General features: G+C 32.3%; 1 protein-coding gene across 1 annotated transcript in view; it reads left to right on the forward strand.

The window, feature by feature from the left end:
* LOC128214473 (muscle, skeletal receptor tyrosine protein kinase-like) overlaps positions 1 to 17,444 on the forward strand; it is a 57,810-nt gene that overhangs the window by 9,987 nt on the left and 30,379 nt on the right. Inside the window, exons 4-6 of the mRNA XM_052920961.1 lie at positions 3,539 to 3,731; positions 4,313 to 4,336; positions 12,506 to 12,518. Coding sequence (XP_052776921.1) covers positions 3,539 to 3,731; positions 4,313 to 4,336; positions 12,506 to 12,518 — 230 coding nt within the window. The remainder of the gene's footprint in view (positions 1 to 3,538; positions 3,732 to 4,312; positions 4,337 to 12,505; positions 12,519 to 17,444) is intronic.

Raw genomic sequence — 17,444 nt, forward strand, 5'->3', positions numbered from 1 at the left:
TTGCTTGTTGCTAGTAAAATTCAACCATTACATATTATATTTATATATAACATGTGCACTCAGTGTTATAAAACTTTTATAACTATAATGCTTCAATTTTCTCTACTTACTTTTTTGCCCGAAAATGAATCAAATCCTATTTGGTAACAAATGTTTTGTGTGATAAAAAAGATCTTACATTTGTTGCCATTTATAACAATATTGTATAAAACTCATAATAAAAAAGTTATAAAGCTTGCCATAAGCTTGATTTGAAACCTTCCCTGAACTTGTTGATTTAAAAAAAATTGTAAATTAAAGGTAAGTTTTGTGAGATGTTAGGTATTTACTTGTATAATTATAATAATATAAATGATAGTAAGTTAAGTGGCACATAAATAACCATTTATTTGTTTAAATGCTTCCGTCTAATAATTGAAAGATATATATAATAAGTTATTTTATCTTGTTGGATCTCAACCAGCTATTGTACTAGGTAAAAAGTTGTACAGTACTAATCAGGCCAAAAAAACAGCAACATTTGGGTTGGGTTACCGAACCCAACATATGAAATAGGCGCAGACCCTACCTTTTTTTACGTTTTCTTTAGTGTGTGTTTAAATAAGTGGTTTTGAACCTTTTAAGAATAATTTATACCGAAGATTGCTTTGACACGAATGATGACAGTTACGTTCTTATGTAAAGACTATAAAAAATAAAAAATACATAAAAAAGCCTACAGTACCTACCCTACCTGAGTTTAAAAAGGATGTAACCCTAACCAAGTAAATTTATTTTTTGGTCCTCATAGTTATTGATGAATGATTCCTTGTTGTAAGGTTAATTTTCGAGACAACATTCTATAAGGACCTGTGTTGGCAAAACATGATCTCTGTAGCACTCAACAGGTGGTTCCAATTGAGTTCTGGTGTCTGCCAATATGACTCCAAACTTTTCATAACATTCATGACAGATGTCTCTAAGTCCTTGTTCACAATGAGGTATTGTGGGTGATTGTCTCCCCTGGTTTGTCTGGTTAGCCTGACAAATGTCTGAAAAATCCATCTTCCTGTCAGTTGGTCAGACTTGTTGTCTGCTGCTCTGATAGGTCACAGAATGCCAACTTTGTGTGCCAGGAGGGTTTTTGTTAGGTGATGAAATCTTTTGGAACCATTTTTGAGCCAAGTGCCAGAGTGTTTTCAAGATCAAAATGGCTCATTCCCAATCAATAAAATTGATAATAATACCGAATAAATAAAAATATTTTTTGGCAACAGTATCAGAAATCATTGTACTAAAATATTTACTTCGAAAACCATTCTCTTCAGTAGGATACTAATAATATTGACTTGTTAATAAATAATTTCCATCTCTGATTTTGTCAATATAGTGATCAAATCTTCAATATTGCCTGCTCATATTCAATATTATTGTCAATTTTTTTCCAATTGAATATAAGGTGTTGAATCATGATTCATGTAGCTGATTTTGCTTCACAAGTAATAGTTAGAGGACATGAAGTTACATTTTAATGATTAAGAATGGGCAGAGTGAGGACAGCAAAAGGGCCCTTCTTAATCATTAAAATATTACTTCAGGTCATCTAACTGTCTTAGAATGCTACCTCATTGGCTAGCACATTGTCAACGCAAAATCTGATGCAGAGAGTGCATATTGGTTGAGTGGAATTAGGCGGACATTTAAAAACCCGCTAAAGGTGAAATTCTTAATGATTTAGCCTAGTTCTTAATGATTGCCGATCTGCAATTTCATTGGCTGAAAATATAGGTTGTATTGTAAGGATGTTGAATAATCACGATCATGCGTCTTCCAATGCGATCGCTGAACAGATTCACATTTAATCTGTTAGAAGAGGTCTGACAATAAGAAATTCGGCTCAACTGCAGCATTCACACTGTCACACTGTCAACACTTAAAAAGTTAGCATTAAGTTTTAGTCTTCTAAATAATTAGTGAACACCAGTCTGCCAACAGCCTGCCGTCTTTTTAATCATTCAGAACACCAAAAATATACATGAATTATTATTTAGTAAGTTACTTAATGTTATTTGTTGTGGTAAAGTTATTTATGTAAAAGATGATTGAATATTATCTTTACTGTAGGTTGTGGTGTTCTTTATAATGAATTAATTTAGAACTTGTTGAACTCATGCTTTCCGCAGTAATGATAGTATTTATTAGAGCTTCAATGTTATGGCAAAACTAAACCTCATGTCTCAGTGTTTGAAATAAGCACAAGCCCGCAAGCCCTGGTGCACTGGCAAAATGCCTTCCGGGCTTCCTTCAATTCTTGATTTTTTTATAGCAGGGCTTGTTAAAAAAAATTGATGCCAAGCAATAATATAGGATCTTATATAGGCTTGTTCATCCAAAATTCCAATTTGAATGACTGACGTATAAAGAAACTTTTGTTTAATAAAAAGCTATTGATATTTTATGGCTGTGTAAATTGTGCTTATATAAATAAAAGAAGGCTATATCATAGTTACATTGTAGTTCACAGCTCAATTAAAGACAATGAATATATCCCAAATCATTAAAAGTGTCAAAAAAAGTAGATACAATAGATAGATCATTGTGTAATACTCATTGAGGGTGTGGTAGTATGACAACAAGTGTCTGCCTCCAGTGATTTTTTTGGTGCAATTTACTGCCTTCTCCTCTAGCATTTCCCCTAGCGAAAAAATGTTATTTTTTCCCCAAAAGTCATGATGTCTTCCCAGTTAATTAAATACAGATTCTGTGAATGAATAAAATAGCAATGAAATTATCAAAAAAATCAAAAAAATCTTGACTAGCTCTTTTACAGCATAATGTATGCATAAAAAGTAAAACCATGTATATTTGCTATTTTTAATAGCATGATTTTGTATATTTTCCAAAGTAAAAAAAAAAAATCCAATTTGGAAGGCACAGCAAGACGGTGAAATTAATTTTAAAAAAATCACTGACCTCTCATCAAAGGGTTCCTGGGATCCACCTTGGGCAATTCCTGGTGGTATCTGAAAATGATCACCATGCAGTACTCGGCTAGGTTTCAAATGTGAGCTTTCACAATCAAGCTATATAAAAGAAAATAGGTATTTTAAATGCTCATTGTTGATACTCCATTTTGAACTAGAAATCATTCTATAAAATAGGTCCACAGATTTAAATTGTTTTTGGCATATATATTAAAAAAAATAGAATACAGGTAAGTTTTACCTTGTTTACAAATGATAAAAAGTGACAGAATTCTGGCCCCTTTTCAACTTAGAATTTGTCAAAACTTGAAGTTTGAATGATATATTTCAATAAATGAAAAGGTACAATGGATTTATTAATAATTTTTAGAACATGTGTTTAACACTAAAATACAGGTCAAGTTTGACCCAGGTTACAATCCACAAATGTTTGATAAGAGTTGTGGCCCCTATACACAGAATTGGTTTACTATTCCAGTGACAAGGTGGCGTATGGGGGTATTCATCATTCCTGTGACAGCTCTAGTTGAATTTTGTTCAAATAATGAATAACCATAAATTTTACCTATTTTCAGATAATTGAACCAAGGCTGCACAAAGTTCGAATAGACGAAAATTGGGAAGTGGTGGACACGATCTTGGTCTCCGTTTTGATAGCAGAAAATATGACGGAGACAAGCAAGTTTGAGTGTGAGGCTGTGAATCAGAATATAGGGGGGGACACAGTCAGATCCCGTACGTTTGAAGTCATCGTCATGCCGAACAATGGTGGGTATTTATTTGATGCACAAGTTCAAGAGATTTTCAAATTGTGGATAAAATTACCAAATTCATAAATCAATCAATGTTTTAAATGATCATTAAATCTCTGAAGTAGTTGAGTTTTAGATAAAGGGACAAGTTGAAGTTTAGGCTTGAGGGGTGTGGTTGCTTTAAGATTTTTTTCAACAATGAACATTTGTTGTCTGTGACTGAATTGAAATTATTGTTCTGTCTGTTGAAAATATTTCAGATTAACTATTTTGATTAAATGAATTATGTTGTAGGTCATATTAGTTCAAGAAAAGAAATATCATGAATTAAAAAGCTTTTTTAAAATCTGGGTGTTTAAATCAAATATCAATATTATAACTGCGAGTATCTTTTTTTGTATCCTGTTTTTGGTACTTTCAAGTTGAAAATTGTGTAGGAGGATTGATCTGTTGTCCATGTCTAGTGTACTTCTAAAATGAGAATTGAGGTTTACGCAATGTCTTTTTTGTGGTGTACAAAGTCATGTAGATAAAATTTTCTAGTTTGTACATGTATGTATGTATGTATATATATATATCTGTGTGTGATTTTTAAAGGTCATTCTGGCATTTGGCTGCTAGGTAAGCTATTGCATGCAAGCAGTTTAAAAGCTGACGTTATGTTAGAAACAGACCATAAACCCTAATCCTTTACCTCCTACGTATTAACAGTACATTGAAGAAGGGAATGAAATCATTTGTATCCCATAATTTTCTTTGATAAAAAAATATTATAAATGTTTCTTTCGTCTTTTTTATAGAAGAAAAGCAGTGGTATTGTCATACCTTATATAGCCTTTGCGTCATTATAGCTGTCCCTAAGTGCAGATACTTAAACCATGGCCATAACTCAAAACAAAATTGAGATATTCAAAAGAAACATGGTGCACAATTACTAGAAAAAAACAAGTGGACAAGCTTTGGCGTTCACTCTGCTTCACTCCTGTTTCTTTTAGTCCTGTCTATAAACGTTAAAAGCATTTGATTTAAAGTGTTATCTGTAGAAGATGTAGTTAATATATGTAAGTAATAGCTATTGTCTAATAAACTTCGGAGTATAACATTTTTTGACTGAGGGTGTGTGAACCTATTTATAATCGATCATAAAAGCATAATCTGTGCATAGGTGGCAGTATCAGTTTGAGGTATTATTAGTTACACTGTTCCTAGCTGGGGTGCTTGGGAAGGGGGGGGGGGGGTGTTGATTAAGGGATATACTCCCTTAGTGGTTTCATACCATGAGTGTATGAAGCTTGGTTGTGGTTTAAAACCACTGAGTGTATATTCCATACATCCCTAAGTACTAACTGGGTAAGGATGATATCTTACTGAGTATCATTAATTATAAAAATTCAAGGGGTACATGGATTATACACCCCCTCCATGTGATCGCCCTAGACCAGTCGTATAGCGTAATTTATGTAGGAGGTAAGATATTAATTAATTTTTATATTCGCCCCAAAAACTGTTTCACCATCTCTGACTCACTAATTCTAGCACCTATGAACCTGAGCTATAACCTACAAAAGTGATAGATAGTGTATGACTAATAATTAAGTCTATTTGATTCTAATAAATATATTAATAAGACTAGATAGTGTTTATGTTTTGTTCAAGGATGCATGGTAATTGTTACAGGTCATGTTAACTGTGAGTTATTTATCCCAGTAAATGTAGGTTTTAGATCTCAATATTTTCCAGGGTTATTAAATTACAATAATTCTGTTTGAAGCATGCCTCAATTAACCCCATGATTAATAACACATATAACAAGTATTCCTACTTAAATATGAATCACTGAAAACTGTTTTGAAATAGAACACCTCTTTACTTGAACTGTGTGTTTATCATACATTCTCTGTACAATTTTCATGTACAGCTCATTTCATAATATTCCCAAGAAAGGCCAGCTATTAAATTGAAATTTAACCACAGAAAGCCATGAATCACAGAAATTACAAGGCATATTTTGAGGGTTCAGTGCATTAATACTTTAAACTAAAGGGTTTCATATAAGTAGATATGGCATGGTTGTATCCAGTCAGTGTTTCTCGGATTTGTTTGTTTTCTGAGAAAGGGAGACAGGGTTGTGGTTGGCTCGGGTGTCGGGTATGAGCCCAGGCACCTGGGCTACCTGGACAGGTGATATGGGCACAGATGGGGGAGAGAACATTGGTGTGGGTGGGTGGCAGATCAGACAAAGGAGGGGGGAGATGAAACATTATCATAACCAGTCTAAGTGTAGATTTATTTTGTGTGCATGTCAAAGCTCAATAAATTGTATAAAAAAAAATCATCAATTTTTAAAATTACTGAATATCAGAAATAGCCACAATTAAGATGGTCACTAAAATTTCTAAACAACAAAACAGTATGGTCATAGTTTTTTTTTACGATATTCATTTAAACATGTTGGTCGATCTGCATGAACATATATAAATGTTTTTAGATGCTGTCAACTGTTGTTTTTTGAAAGACTTTAATGAAGCAAGACCCAGCTTTTTATTCCAATATATACAATCTATCCTGAAATTTCTCCAATTCCCTGCATGTTGCTGATTTCCAAAGGTTTTCATTCATTGTCAGAAATTTTTGGGAAATCTCAGTACTTATCTCCCTTGTAAGCTGCATTGCTTTCAATCATGGGTCGAATCACCCATCACCAGAAATTCCAGGAAATATTTGTACTTACCTCCCCTGTTATCTGTGCTTCTTTTTTAATCAAAGGTTAGTCACTCATCATTGGAAATTTCCAGGAAATATCTTAACTTGCCTCCCCTGTTGCTTTCAATGAAAGATCAATCACTTATCAATAAAAAAAATCCAGGAAATTTCTTTACTTATCTCCCTTGTTAGCTATGTTGCTGATTCCAGGTTTAGTAACTCATGCTTCCCTGGAAAAATCTCCAATCTGTGGTAGTCTCCTTTTCACCAGAACACCACTTGATAATGAAGTTTCAAGAATAATCTTGGCAACAATTTCCTCTTTGATACCTTTTGAGTGCTTTGAGAACTTAAAAATACTGATAAGCCCTCTTGATTTAAAGTGCTGATAAGCTTAAAAACAATAAAATAGTTTGGGTTTTAATGTTAGAATGGAGGTGTCTATACCTTTACACTGAAAAGTATTTCGCTTAGTACAATGTCAATGTTCCAGGGACTCGCTTCGATAAGATAAACAAAATAAATTAGTCTGAAACCTTATCCTGCACTAAATAGTGCAAAATCTACACAATATTAATTTTTTCTTTCGCTATTTTTTTTTATTAAATTTTGTTTTTGTATTAATCTAAACTCAGTTTACCCCAAAAAACAGGTTATGCCTTGAAGTTTACCATCTTAAGCCTCCGGATCATTATTGAAATGTGGCCCATATGTGTTTTAGACAATATAAGTTTAGTCTTTGACCATTATCTGAATTATTACGAGAGTGATTGATAGTGGAATTTTGATGGCTAATGGGTTCATTCGATGGATTATGGGTAATGCTAATGCAGATTTAATGGTTTAGTAAATCAAAAATAAACAATAACTTTTACATGTAAAACGAAAGAATGAAAGGCGCAAATTTTTCAATTTGCTCAGATTTCGCAAAGGAATTTTGCAACTTAGCTTAAAAAGCAGAAAAATGGACCATTACATCATAATAAACCTCTCAAATGTAATGGTTTAGTAAATAAAAAATACACAATAACTATTACATGTTAAAAGAAAGACGTAAATTGTTTAATATGCTCAGATTTTGCATAGGAATTTTGCAACTTAGTTTTAAAAGCAGAAAAATGGACCATCACATCATAATAAACCCCATGCAAACAAGAGAGCTCATGGAATCGCTGAAAAGCCTTATTAGGTGTTTAAAGTATTTGTAACATCTCAAGATATTTGGTTTAAATTCTGTGGAAATGTTTGTTTAACCGCAGAAAATCTTAAGTATTGTAGTAATGGTTTAGATTCACTTGAAAGCGACAGTGCCTAAGGTCACCTATAGAATTTAATGGTTTAATTTGTACCAAAAATTGCAATTGTACCTAAATGTCAAAAAAACGATGGTCTGCTTACGGCCTACCTTAAATAACTTTGCAAAGTACTTGAGGTCTTCAGTTTCTGTTAAGTAAATATGAAACCCTATAATTAGAAAATTGATGCAAGTTAGCATAATATAGCCACTTTTGTTCCAGTGGTATTCGTAAATCAGATAATTTGAATGATCGACATTCCGTTATATTCAGAAAAACACAAAACACGAATTAAAAACAGCTCAGGCAAAAAATCTTCAAGTTCGACAGTGGAGCATTTATGTTACTAAGAGGTAATTGCCAGCCTTTTAAAAGGTGAATTGAGAGAATTTATAGTGAATAAAACAAATTACACGGCCTGAAATATTAGCCATATCTTTGATCAAATACCATGCACAAGTTCGTTAAGGAATTTTTACAGTGCAGAAGTAGTTTTGAAGGACCAAAACACTGAATATTCATATAGTCAAATGTCATGTCCTTGGTCGAACATAAAGTGTGTATAATAATGTTAACAAACATGTGTAGGTGTTTTGAGAGCTTAAGCAAATTTTATGAAGTACAAACTTTAATATCAAATTTTGGCTCAACAAAGCATTTGCATTTTATCGTTAAAGTGTAACACTATTTGGTGCCAAAATATTTGACACACTATCCAATCAAGAATGTTTTGTGATTTTGTGCTGATTGATTCTATTTTTAGAAAGACATTTGCATTTGTAACCAGGATGTGAATTTCAGTCGCTATAACCACTTATTTCTTGAATATTTTTGTTATTTGAAAATATGTTATCAAGCAGATGTAAGACATTGTTGATAGGACAATTTTATACAAAAAATATTCATCTGGTTGAAAGAATTTTCCATTAAAATTCAAACAGTTTTCCAACAAATCTCAGGCTAATAACATATTACTTTGTAAAATTTGCTCAACACCTTATTACCCCCAAAAATATTTCGAAGTACGTAAGATTAACTCTTGAAATATAATATTGAAAAAAAAATTGAAATTTTGAAATGTTTATTTTTTGCCCTCTTGACCCATTTTTTTCACTTTGAAAGGCCTTTAAAGATGCACTCTCACAGATTGACTGATTTGACAATTTTTTGTCTTTGAACGAGCTTATTTTTGCATAATGTATGCAAACAAGTGATAAAAGAAGACTGACTATAGATTAGATCACATTTTTTTCATATTTATGGTAAAAAAAATATGTTTTATTGCTAAAAGCGTTACTAACGCTTGAAGGAAACTAAAGAATTTGGTCATTTTCAGAGCAATTGAGATCTGTTCTATTACAAGTGCGTAATCTTGTATGACTGTACTGAAGGTGTTGATGCCAAAATTAGCTGATTCTGAGACAAAATAGTAAAAGATAATGGCAAAATTCTCAATATGTGAGAGTGCGGCTTTAAAAAAACTGCATTAAATGTTTGCACTCCTCTTTCTGTCATTGCCGCAGATTGAGCATTCCGTACATCTACTTTATGAATAATATGTCGATAAACATTAAAATGATAAAATTTCATATCAAAGGATTAGAAGTGGACCGAGTTATTTTAGAAATATTTTATATTATCTGCTGTAAGATTGAAGTAAACGTTGTGAAAATGTTCTAAGGCGAGTGTGACAGTCCTGTCAATATATTGATAGCGCCTTTGATTTATAGTTCAAATAAGCACTGCATATGCTTCTTAATTGTTAAATGCTCATAATGCAATTATTTTATCACAAACTTACCGAATTCTTTTTTAAAAAGACTGGCATGAGGTTTGCAGAAATTATGATTGTTTAGACATGTTAAACCCTGTCATTATGAAGCTTGTCCATCAAAATAAAGATCTTAAAGTATAGGTTATAGTTCATGCTTTGCAAATTTGAGGTAAGCCATCCATCATTAGGACGCAAAGATGTGTTAGTGCATTTTAGATATTAAATTAACATCGAGATTATTTTTATGTTAAGTATAGATATTCATTGACCTTTATAATATTTTTTGCAAGGATTACATATTTTATTCACACCATTATGACCTCACTATTATTATGTGACATATTAAAGGGAGTTAATACAACTAAATTCATTATCATAATAAAGTCCTTTTATCAAATAGTTTCTTAAATAACATATAATGCTTGAATTTTAAAACTTTACATTTTGTTACATAAAAATGATACTTTACCAATCACATTTTTTGTATTATTGATGGATCATCTAATTTCTTCCAAATGTGCAACATTGACTGCAAGTTTATTAACCATTTAATGAACTGGTTCAATTGGTATTTGCTCAAAGTCATCACTTATAGTTTGTAATATACGTGAACTAATACCGACTTGTTGTTCATGTTCAAAAATTCTGGTAAGCACATAATAAGTCAATAAGTGAATAGATTTAGTCCCGTAGGCTAAAAAATGAAATAGAGAGCACATTTACATTCTTGACACTGATTGGCTTGTTGGAAGGGATGAACTACATAGTTCCATGAGGGGTTTACGGTGATGCATTTTTTACATTTTAATATACAAAATGTATAATAATAACAAAGATGTGCAAATTTTAAATCTTACTTTGAAGAATGTTAATATTGCCATGTCTGGAAGGCTTTAACAAAAGTCAATTTGATAAAATGTATATTCCTGTCAGAGTATTTTAATATGTTTGTCTTACAGCCCATCTATTAACAATAAATTTGACAATAATATTAAATAAATAAAATTGACAAATATGTTTTTGCCACCAATTGTGCAATCATTTTGCTGAATAATTTGATTTGTGATCCATCAACCATACTGTTGCAGTCAAATACATATTTGTCAATATATATCTGTGCTCTCTAATCTTTAATTTCATCAACATACTGGTATTGATGATGTCTTAAAATATTGTCAACTCTTATTTAATATATTGTCAATAACTTCAGATATTAACAACAGTAGTCAATTTTATTGAAGGGTTACGCTAACAACAATACCCTATATTTAAATTGTCACAGATGAGATTTCTGTTAGCTTTTGGAAACTAAAATGCTGAGTGGCATTCATTCCTCTGCTGATACATTGAAAACAACTATATTCATTTAAAATACTTGAAATAATGTACGAAAAATGAGATTATTATTTATGGTTTCAGCAAAAAAACATTTTTCAGAACTTGGTTATCATATTCCCTAATCTTAAAGCTTACTTGATAATAATCTTCAGAATACTGATAATATGAGAGAATTTATCAATTAATTACCAGCACTGGCCCCAGGGGTCCCAGAACAGATGGGAGAAGCAGAGGAAGGGAGCTGTGTTTCATATAGAAGCCAATGAGGCTAAAATATAAATTGTTGGTTGTTAACCTAAGAATGTGAAAGACTGATGGCCATTTTCTATTCTTTCTTTTTTTGTTCAACATTCCTTTGTCAGCATGTGATGTTTTTGTTTTTTTTGCAAATTTTGGGTTCTTAATTAGTCTTGTGATTTTGACCCCACTCCCCCCCCCCCCCCCTTCCCAAACACACACAAACCCAAGGTGTAAAGACAAGCTACTGTCTCATTGTTTTATCAAAGATACAAAGAGTTACAAGCCACAACCCAGGATTGAGTTCAAATCGACCAATAAAAGATTCACTTCTCTTTTATTTCCTTAAGAAAAACAAACATTTGAAAACTGCTTGTTAAAATAAAAACCTCAGCTCATTTAACTTGTACTTCTTTAATTTAATATAAAAACCTAGTGTCCAAGATTCTCAGGATTTTCCAAAATGAGTCTGACGTAAAAAACACTAGACTCAATTTTTTGGCCTGATCTTTACTTTGCTTGGAACTCTGTGTGAGAAAAGACCAGACTGGTCCCATGGTATTATAAGATTGGTTGTAAGAATTCATTGATTCAAAAGAAAATAACAGAAACCAGTCCAGGCAGTAGCAGACAACATTGGCTGTGCTTGATTTTGTCACCAGAATTCAAATGATTGTGTTCCCAGAATGTTGCTTGCAGAAAATAATAGTGAACAATTTATATTTATGTAAATTTTATGACAAACTGCTTCTTTTACTCACAGTATTATCATGAAAGTGTTTTAGTGATATTTTAGTGATTGTATTTCTGAAAGAAAAATATTTAATCTTTATGGTAGAGGGAGGTTCTCAACATTGTATTTGTTGGCAATTTATGACAAAAAGAATTAAAAGAGTGTAAAAAATGAAAGAAAAAGTGACGGGAAATATGTCATGGCTTAAATAAAAGTAATTGGAAAGTATTAAGACTATTTAACGTCAGTGCAAAAATAACAGTTAAAACATTAATTTTATTATTCTTGTGTAATTAACCGAAATCTTGTTAACTAGATGAAAGAAATTTAGGATTGACATTTGTGATTTTCCTTGGAACAGCACCTGCAAATTTGGATTATAACTTGCTAAGACAAAGTGAAATTTGACAGTAAATGGTGTTTAAAGATGTAAATGATGTGTTTTTATTTGCAAGACAGTTCTTGGCTTGTAAATATCGTAACTGAAATGGCTTAACCAGTTTTTATGAGAAAATCTGCAGAGAAGAAAAATGGACTTACAGTATTCTTACTGCTGAGAACCCATGTCAATCAAAGAACTATTTTTTATGGAAAAAGGAGTTTTAGCTTATTTGTTTTGATAATTGATTTGTGGTGTTTGACAATGGAACTGAAGTGTGTTGTGTTTATTTTATTTTTCATGTGCTGCCTTCCACCCATGGCCACTACAGACACAAGCAAAAGGTAAATGTTTGATTATTTTTTTTAATAAGCATATTGTTTTTCACTGAAAAAAGTATAGAAAGTGTTGGTGTCTATGTTTGCAGTGTATTGTCGCCAATTGCTTGATTATAATATTTTTAATGTTTGCCATAACTTTGAAAATCTTATATCTTGAAAATTTGTATGTATGTTAAGAAGGAAAATGTGCATTACCAAGAATTAACACTCAGACTGCAATATTTATGCAGTTATTCCCCTTGCTCAACTCTGAAAAATGGAACAGCATTGACATTTGTTTGATGTGAATGTTTGATCCTTGAACATTCTATTGCATACACAAATATTGCCTTCATTGTGATAAAGTGATTGCATCCACAAATATGTCCTTCATTGTGATAAGTGATTGCATACATAAATATTGTATTCATTGTGATAAAGTCAGAATTGCATCCACAAATATTGCCTTCATGGTGATAAAGTGATTGCATCCACAAAGGTGATTGCATCCACAAAGCTGCCTTTACTGTGATAAAGTGATTGCATCCACAAATTTTAAGCTGCATTTATTCTGATGCACTGAAAGCAGCCACAGAACTGTCCACATTCTGGAGCAGTGATTGGGGCAACAAAAAATGCCTTCTGTCTGGTGCAAAATCATTTTTATATGTATACCATTTAAGAATTAAGACTTATTTCACAGCATCTCATATAATGGGAAGACCATGTTCTTGGTGTGCATTTTGGCCACAACATTTCGGTTCCAAATTGCCTGCAATTTTCTGATCAATACAGGAATTGCAGTGATCAGGGGAAAATAACATGAATTGGATTAGATGTCTGGCGAATATTCTAACTTCTGTAGAATTAATTTACTTGAGCCCAAATTATTCTGAGGAAAGAATCAAGTCAATAAGAATTTCTCCTTTATATTGGGTATTTACTATTTTTCCAGTGTATGATATTCATTATGTATAATTACTGTTTGCAAATTAACTAAGTGTACATTTGAATGAATGTCACTTTACATATAACTTGGAACTAACTACTGAAGACGCAGGCTTAAAAAAAACATACAAGTACACTGCAGTTTAGCATTGGTTTCTCTTAAATCTTTGTAACTTACGGTAATAGGTGTAGCTTTAATTTCACTGGCAAGAAAATGTGTGGCAGTGACAAATGAAGATCTTTGAAGTGTTGAAATTGACTGTTGAAGCTGCTATTGGGGTTGTACAAATTGACTGTCACTTGCAGTGCAAAATGGCATTGTGACATTGCTAAGATTAACATGTTGACAGTTAATTTGATAACAGTAGTATGGAGGAAGCAACAATTTAAGGAAATATGCTTTTTTTTATATTCAACATCTATTGTTTAACATTTTTTCTCCCATGGTTTTCACACATGGTTTTTGCCATTTAGATTGTCAATCAAAAGTGGTTCTCCAGGAGAGCCAATGTTGGTCTTTAAGTGTAACATTTGGAGTAACTCTTGATTCAGTGTTCTATGGAAATGTAGTTTAAGGTCAGACGAATGGCCAGGTATATCATATTCAACAAAAGTTCTCAAATATTTTACTATTGATAAAATGTATCCCGATTAAGATGAGTTTAAGAGTAACCTGAATGACTGTTCTAAATAAGGAATCCAAGCTGTACCTAATGTAGGAAGCATTATGTTTTACTAGACGTGTAAGAAAACAGGGACAAAATTTTATCTCAAATTTGCGTAATTGAAGGCTTTCAATTGGATTTAATAAAAATGGTGGGTACAGGAAAGAAAGAACAGATTAATATCGCGCTCTGTTTGGGGACAGGAGCGTGATTGTTTTGGAGAATGGAAAATTGTAAGCTTTTATCAAAAGGACTGTATTTATTTAGTCGGAAAAATAAGTTAGCAAACTGTTGATAAAGCATGTTTCGAAGTGCAGTAGCCAATAATCATTTGTATACTTGCAGCATAATTATGTTGTATATTTGAATTCAATTTATATTTGCCAAATCTCAAAGATCTGGGTTACTAGGTGAGTTGACACAGTTCCTCTACATTACTTACGTCTGGTCTGACAGCGCCTTCGCTTACATTATATATGGCCTATTGAAGTCTGGCTTGGCTGTGTCCTTGGCAGTACCCTTATTTTGCCCGGGTTGAACAAAGTTCATGTACATTATGCCTGGTCTGACAATGCCTTAGCTTACATAATATATGGCCAAGTCCAGCTTTACAATGTCCATTTAAATTTCAAGTCTGGTCCGACTGCTCCCTTAATATGGCTCAAGGTCAGACATGTTTTCCTTTAAATAAGGTTTGGTCTTACAAAGCCCTTCTATGGTCCAAGGTTTGACATTCACATTAGGCCTGATCTGACAACACACTTATATGATCAAAGATTGGAAAAAATTATGTTGACTTGCCGTGCCTGAATTTTGGGATTTAAAAAAAAGGAAGCTAATTACAAGGAATGGCTCAAGTTTGTGTTTGCTGAAAGCTATACTTGTTTGTATTTTGTCATTAAAATGCCATTGCTTATGTCTGTTAGATATTGAAACTCAAATGTCAATTATATGTCAGTAATGCTTAAAACTGCTCGTTTTACAAGCTTTTTGAGTACCCAGAGTAGCAGGTTCAAGTGCCCCAAGAAGCTTGCTGGTGGGTGCTAATAAATTCTTGAGTTATGAGATTTGTAAAAGCCCTATGGTCAGCTGAACTGATAAGGAATAGTTTATGGGGTGTCCAAAAACAGCTGCTTCTTATAGATGGAAGCATTTATCAGGGTGTTGATATACGGACTGTTATGGCTAGGAACTTAATCAAGACATGATTAATTACTATTTGGGGAGGATATCTCAGCTTGTGGTCCCTTGAATTTTGAAAATCATACTCCAATTGTTGATGTCAATGGCTGTCAGAGTCTACCAACAAATTGTCCATCTAGTTCACTTGGTTAGTAACCAGTAAGTACAACCTGAGAAGACAGATGATTGAGTGTGAGGAATAAAAATTCTTCAAAGAAACCAATAAGCAATTGTTTGTATACTTGGACAATAAATTCAAAATAAGACATTACATTGTTTTATTATTGCGCCACCTGCTCTGCCGAGACAGGTTTATTAGATATGGTCAGGGTTTGTACGAGGGTTTTAGAACCAGTGGAAATGAAGCATTTTACTATTTGACAGTTTACTGTTTGACTGAAGATTTACAGAAAAAAACAGCTGATTTTTGAGTGCATTTTTTTTAATCTTTGCACTTATTTAAAGTTAGCCAAAATGGTAATTGATTGGTCGAAATGAATGAAATACTGTTGACCAATCAAATTGCTTTTATGTGCAAACTAACCGAAAGATAACCTTTGGATAACTTATCCAGTTTTATATGATTGGCTGCTGCCTGCTAGAGAAGGTTTTGTCACTTCTGGGTTTCTTAGCTGCAATACTCTTTCTTTTGAGGTCACTGGAAATGGATTGCATATTCTCAGAATCGATTATAGCTAATTTGCTTTATTCTTTTTAAATAGATCAATGGTTGAAAAACAGTATAAATAATTTGTCTAAACAGACAAAAAAATCTTAATTTTATCATTTTCAAAAAATTCTTCAAAATAACAAAAATACAACATACAAATTTGCTTTCATGTACTTTTATTGTTTAACAGATTATGATTTTGATTGCAAATTTGAAAATTGATGGAAATGTCTTGACCGATTATTTCCTGTGATCGATTACGATTTTAGACCGCTTTTTTTTTTTTTTTTTTACCGTTTATATCATGATAAGTCCTTCACTCAGTGAAATGAAACTTTGATAGCCCAGTTAAATACCTATGTACATAATATGCTTTTACTTACGATGATAGTGCACTTTGAAAGTTTATTTTTTAATGTGTAAAACTGATTTGTCATGCAGTTGTATTAATATTACCCAAACATGGAGTTTTTTAAAGGTTTTACGTCTGCTGTAGATGCCAAGGCTAATGATTTTCTTACCCCCAAGTTTCATTTAGCTCTTGAAAAAAGCTTATCTTAATGTTAATGAAGTGTCTTGTCAACATGAACTACAGTGAAAGTCCTGTTTATTTGAAGATATTTCTTATTATAAACTAAGTGTATGAATATTATATTACCTTACAAATTACCATATCATACTTATGTTTTCGTTTCGAAAGATATTATTGTTTCATAATATTTACTAAGTAAGTTTTATATTTCCAGTGTGATTTGTATTTTCACAACGTTGGGGGGTAGTCTGTGTTTATTAAATCGGTGACAGCTCTTGCAAAGGTACAAAGATCTTAGTTATTTTTTTTAAAACAAGCTTTCAAGTTATATACCATTCTTTTAGGCTTTTCTGTTTTCATGAAAAAAGGTATTAAGCACATGATAGCATTACGCGTAATTGTCATTGTCGTGCAAAAAACTTTCAAGTGAGCCACCTATGAAGATAATAATTCCATGTTCAACAGGGCCATTAAGAACATCTATTTCAAGAGACGTAATTGCAATTGTCAGTTCAGATAAATTAAGTTTGATTTTTCAAGCAAAACGTTTGATTTCTTTTGTGCCACTTTTTTAACACTTGTATATTATGTTTGACTGAATTCCTTGATCGTACTTATTGTATTTTATCATATGTACGTTGATTATATGCGTGTGGCCCCATGGAGCTTATTGCATTTGTTCACAATGATAATGTCCACATGTATACCAAGTTCCATGACTCGGGCTAAATTTATTTTATTTATTACCCCTTGGTCAACTGAAAAAGAACTGAAAAAAACGGTCAACTGAAAAAACTGAAAAAAAGGATTTGTTCAACTGAAAAAAATGAAGAATTTTGGTGCTCTTGGTTTAAATATACTGTAGTATTTGCTAAAGATTTTGAGAAGTTGGCTTTAGGTTGAATTAAGATTCTTAATTGTATTTAGATGAACAAACGTTTCCCCGCCATTTG

This window comes from Mya arenaria, chromosome 13 (genome assembly GCF_026914265.1).
Source record: "Mya arenaria isolate MELC-2E11 chromosome 13, ASM2691426v1".
NCBI lineage: Eukaryota > Metazoa > Mollusca > Bivalvia > Myida > Myidae > Mya > Mya arenaria.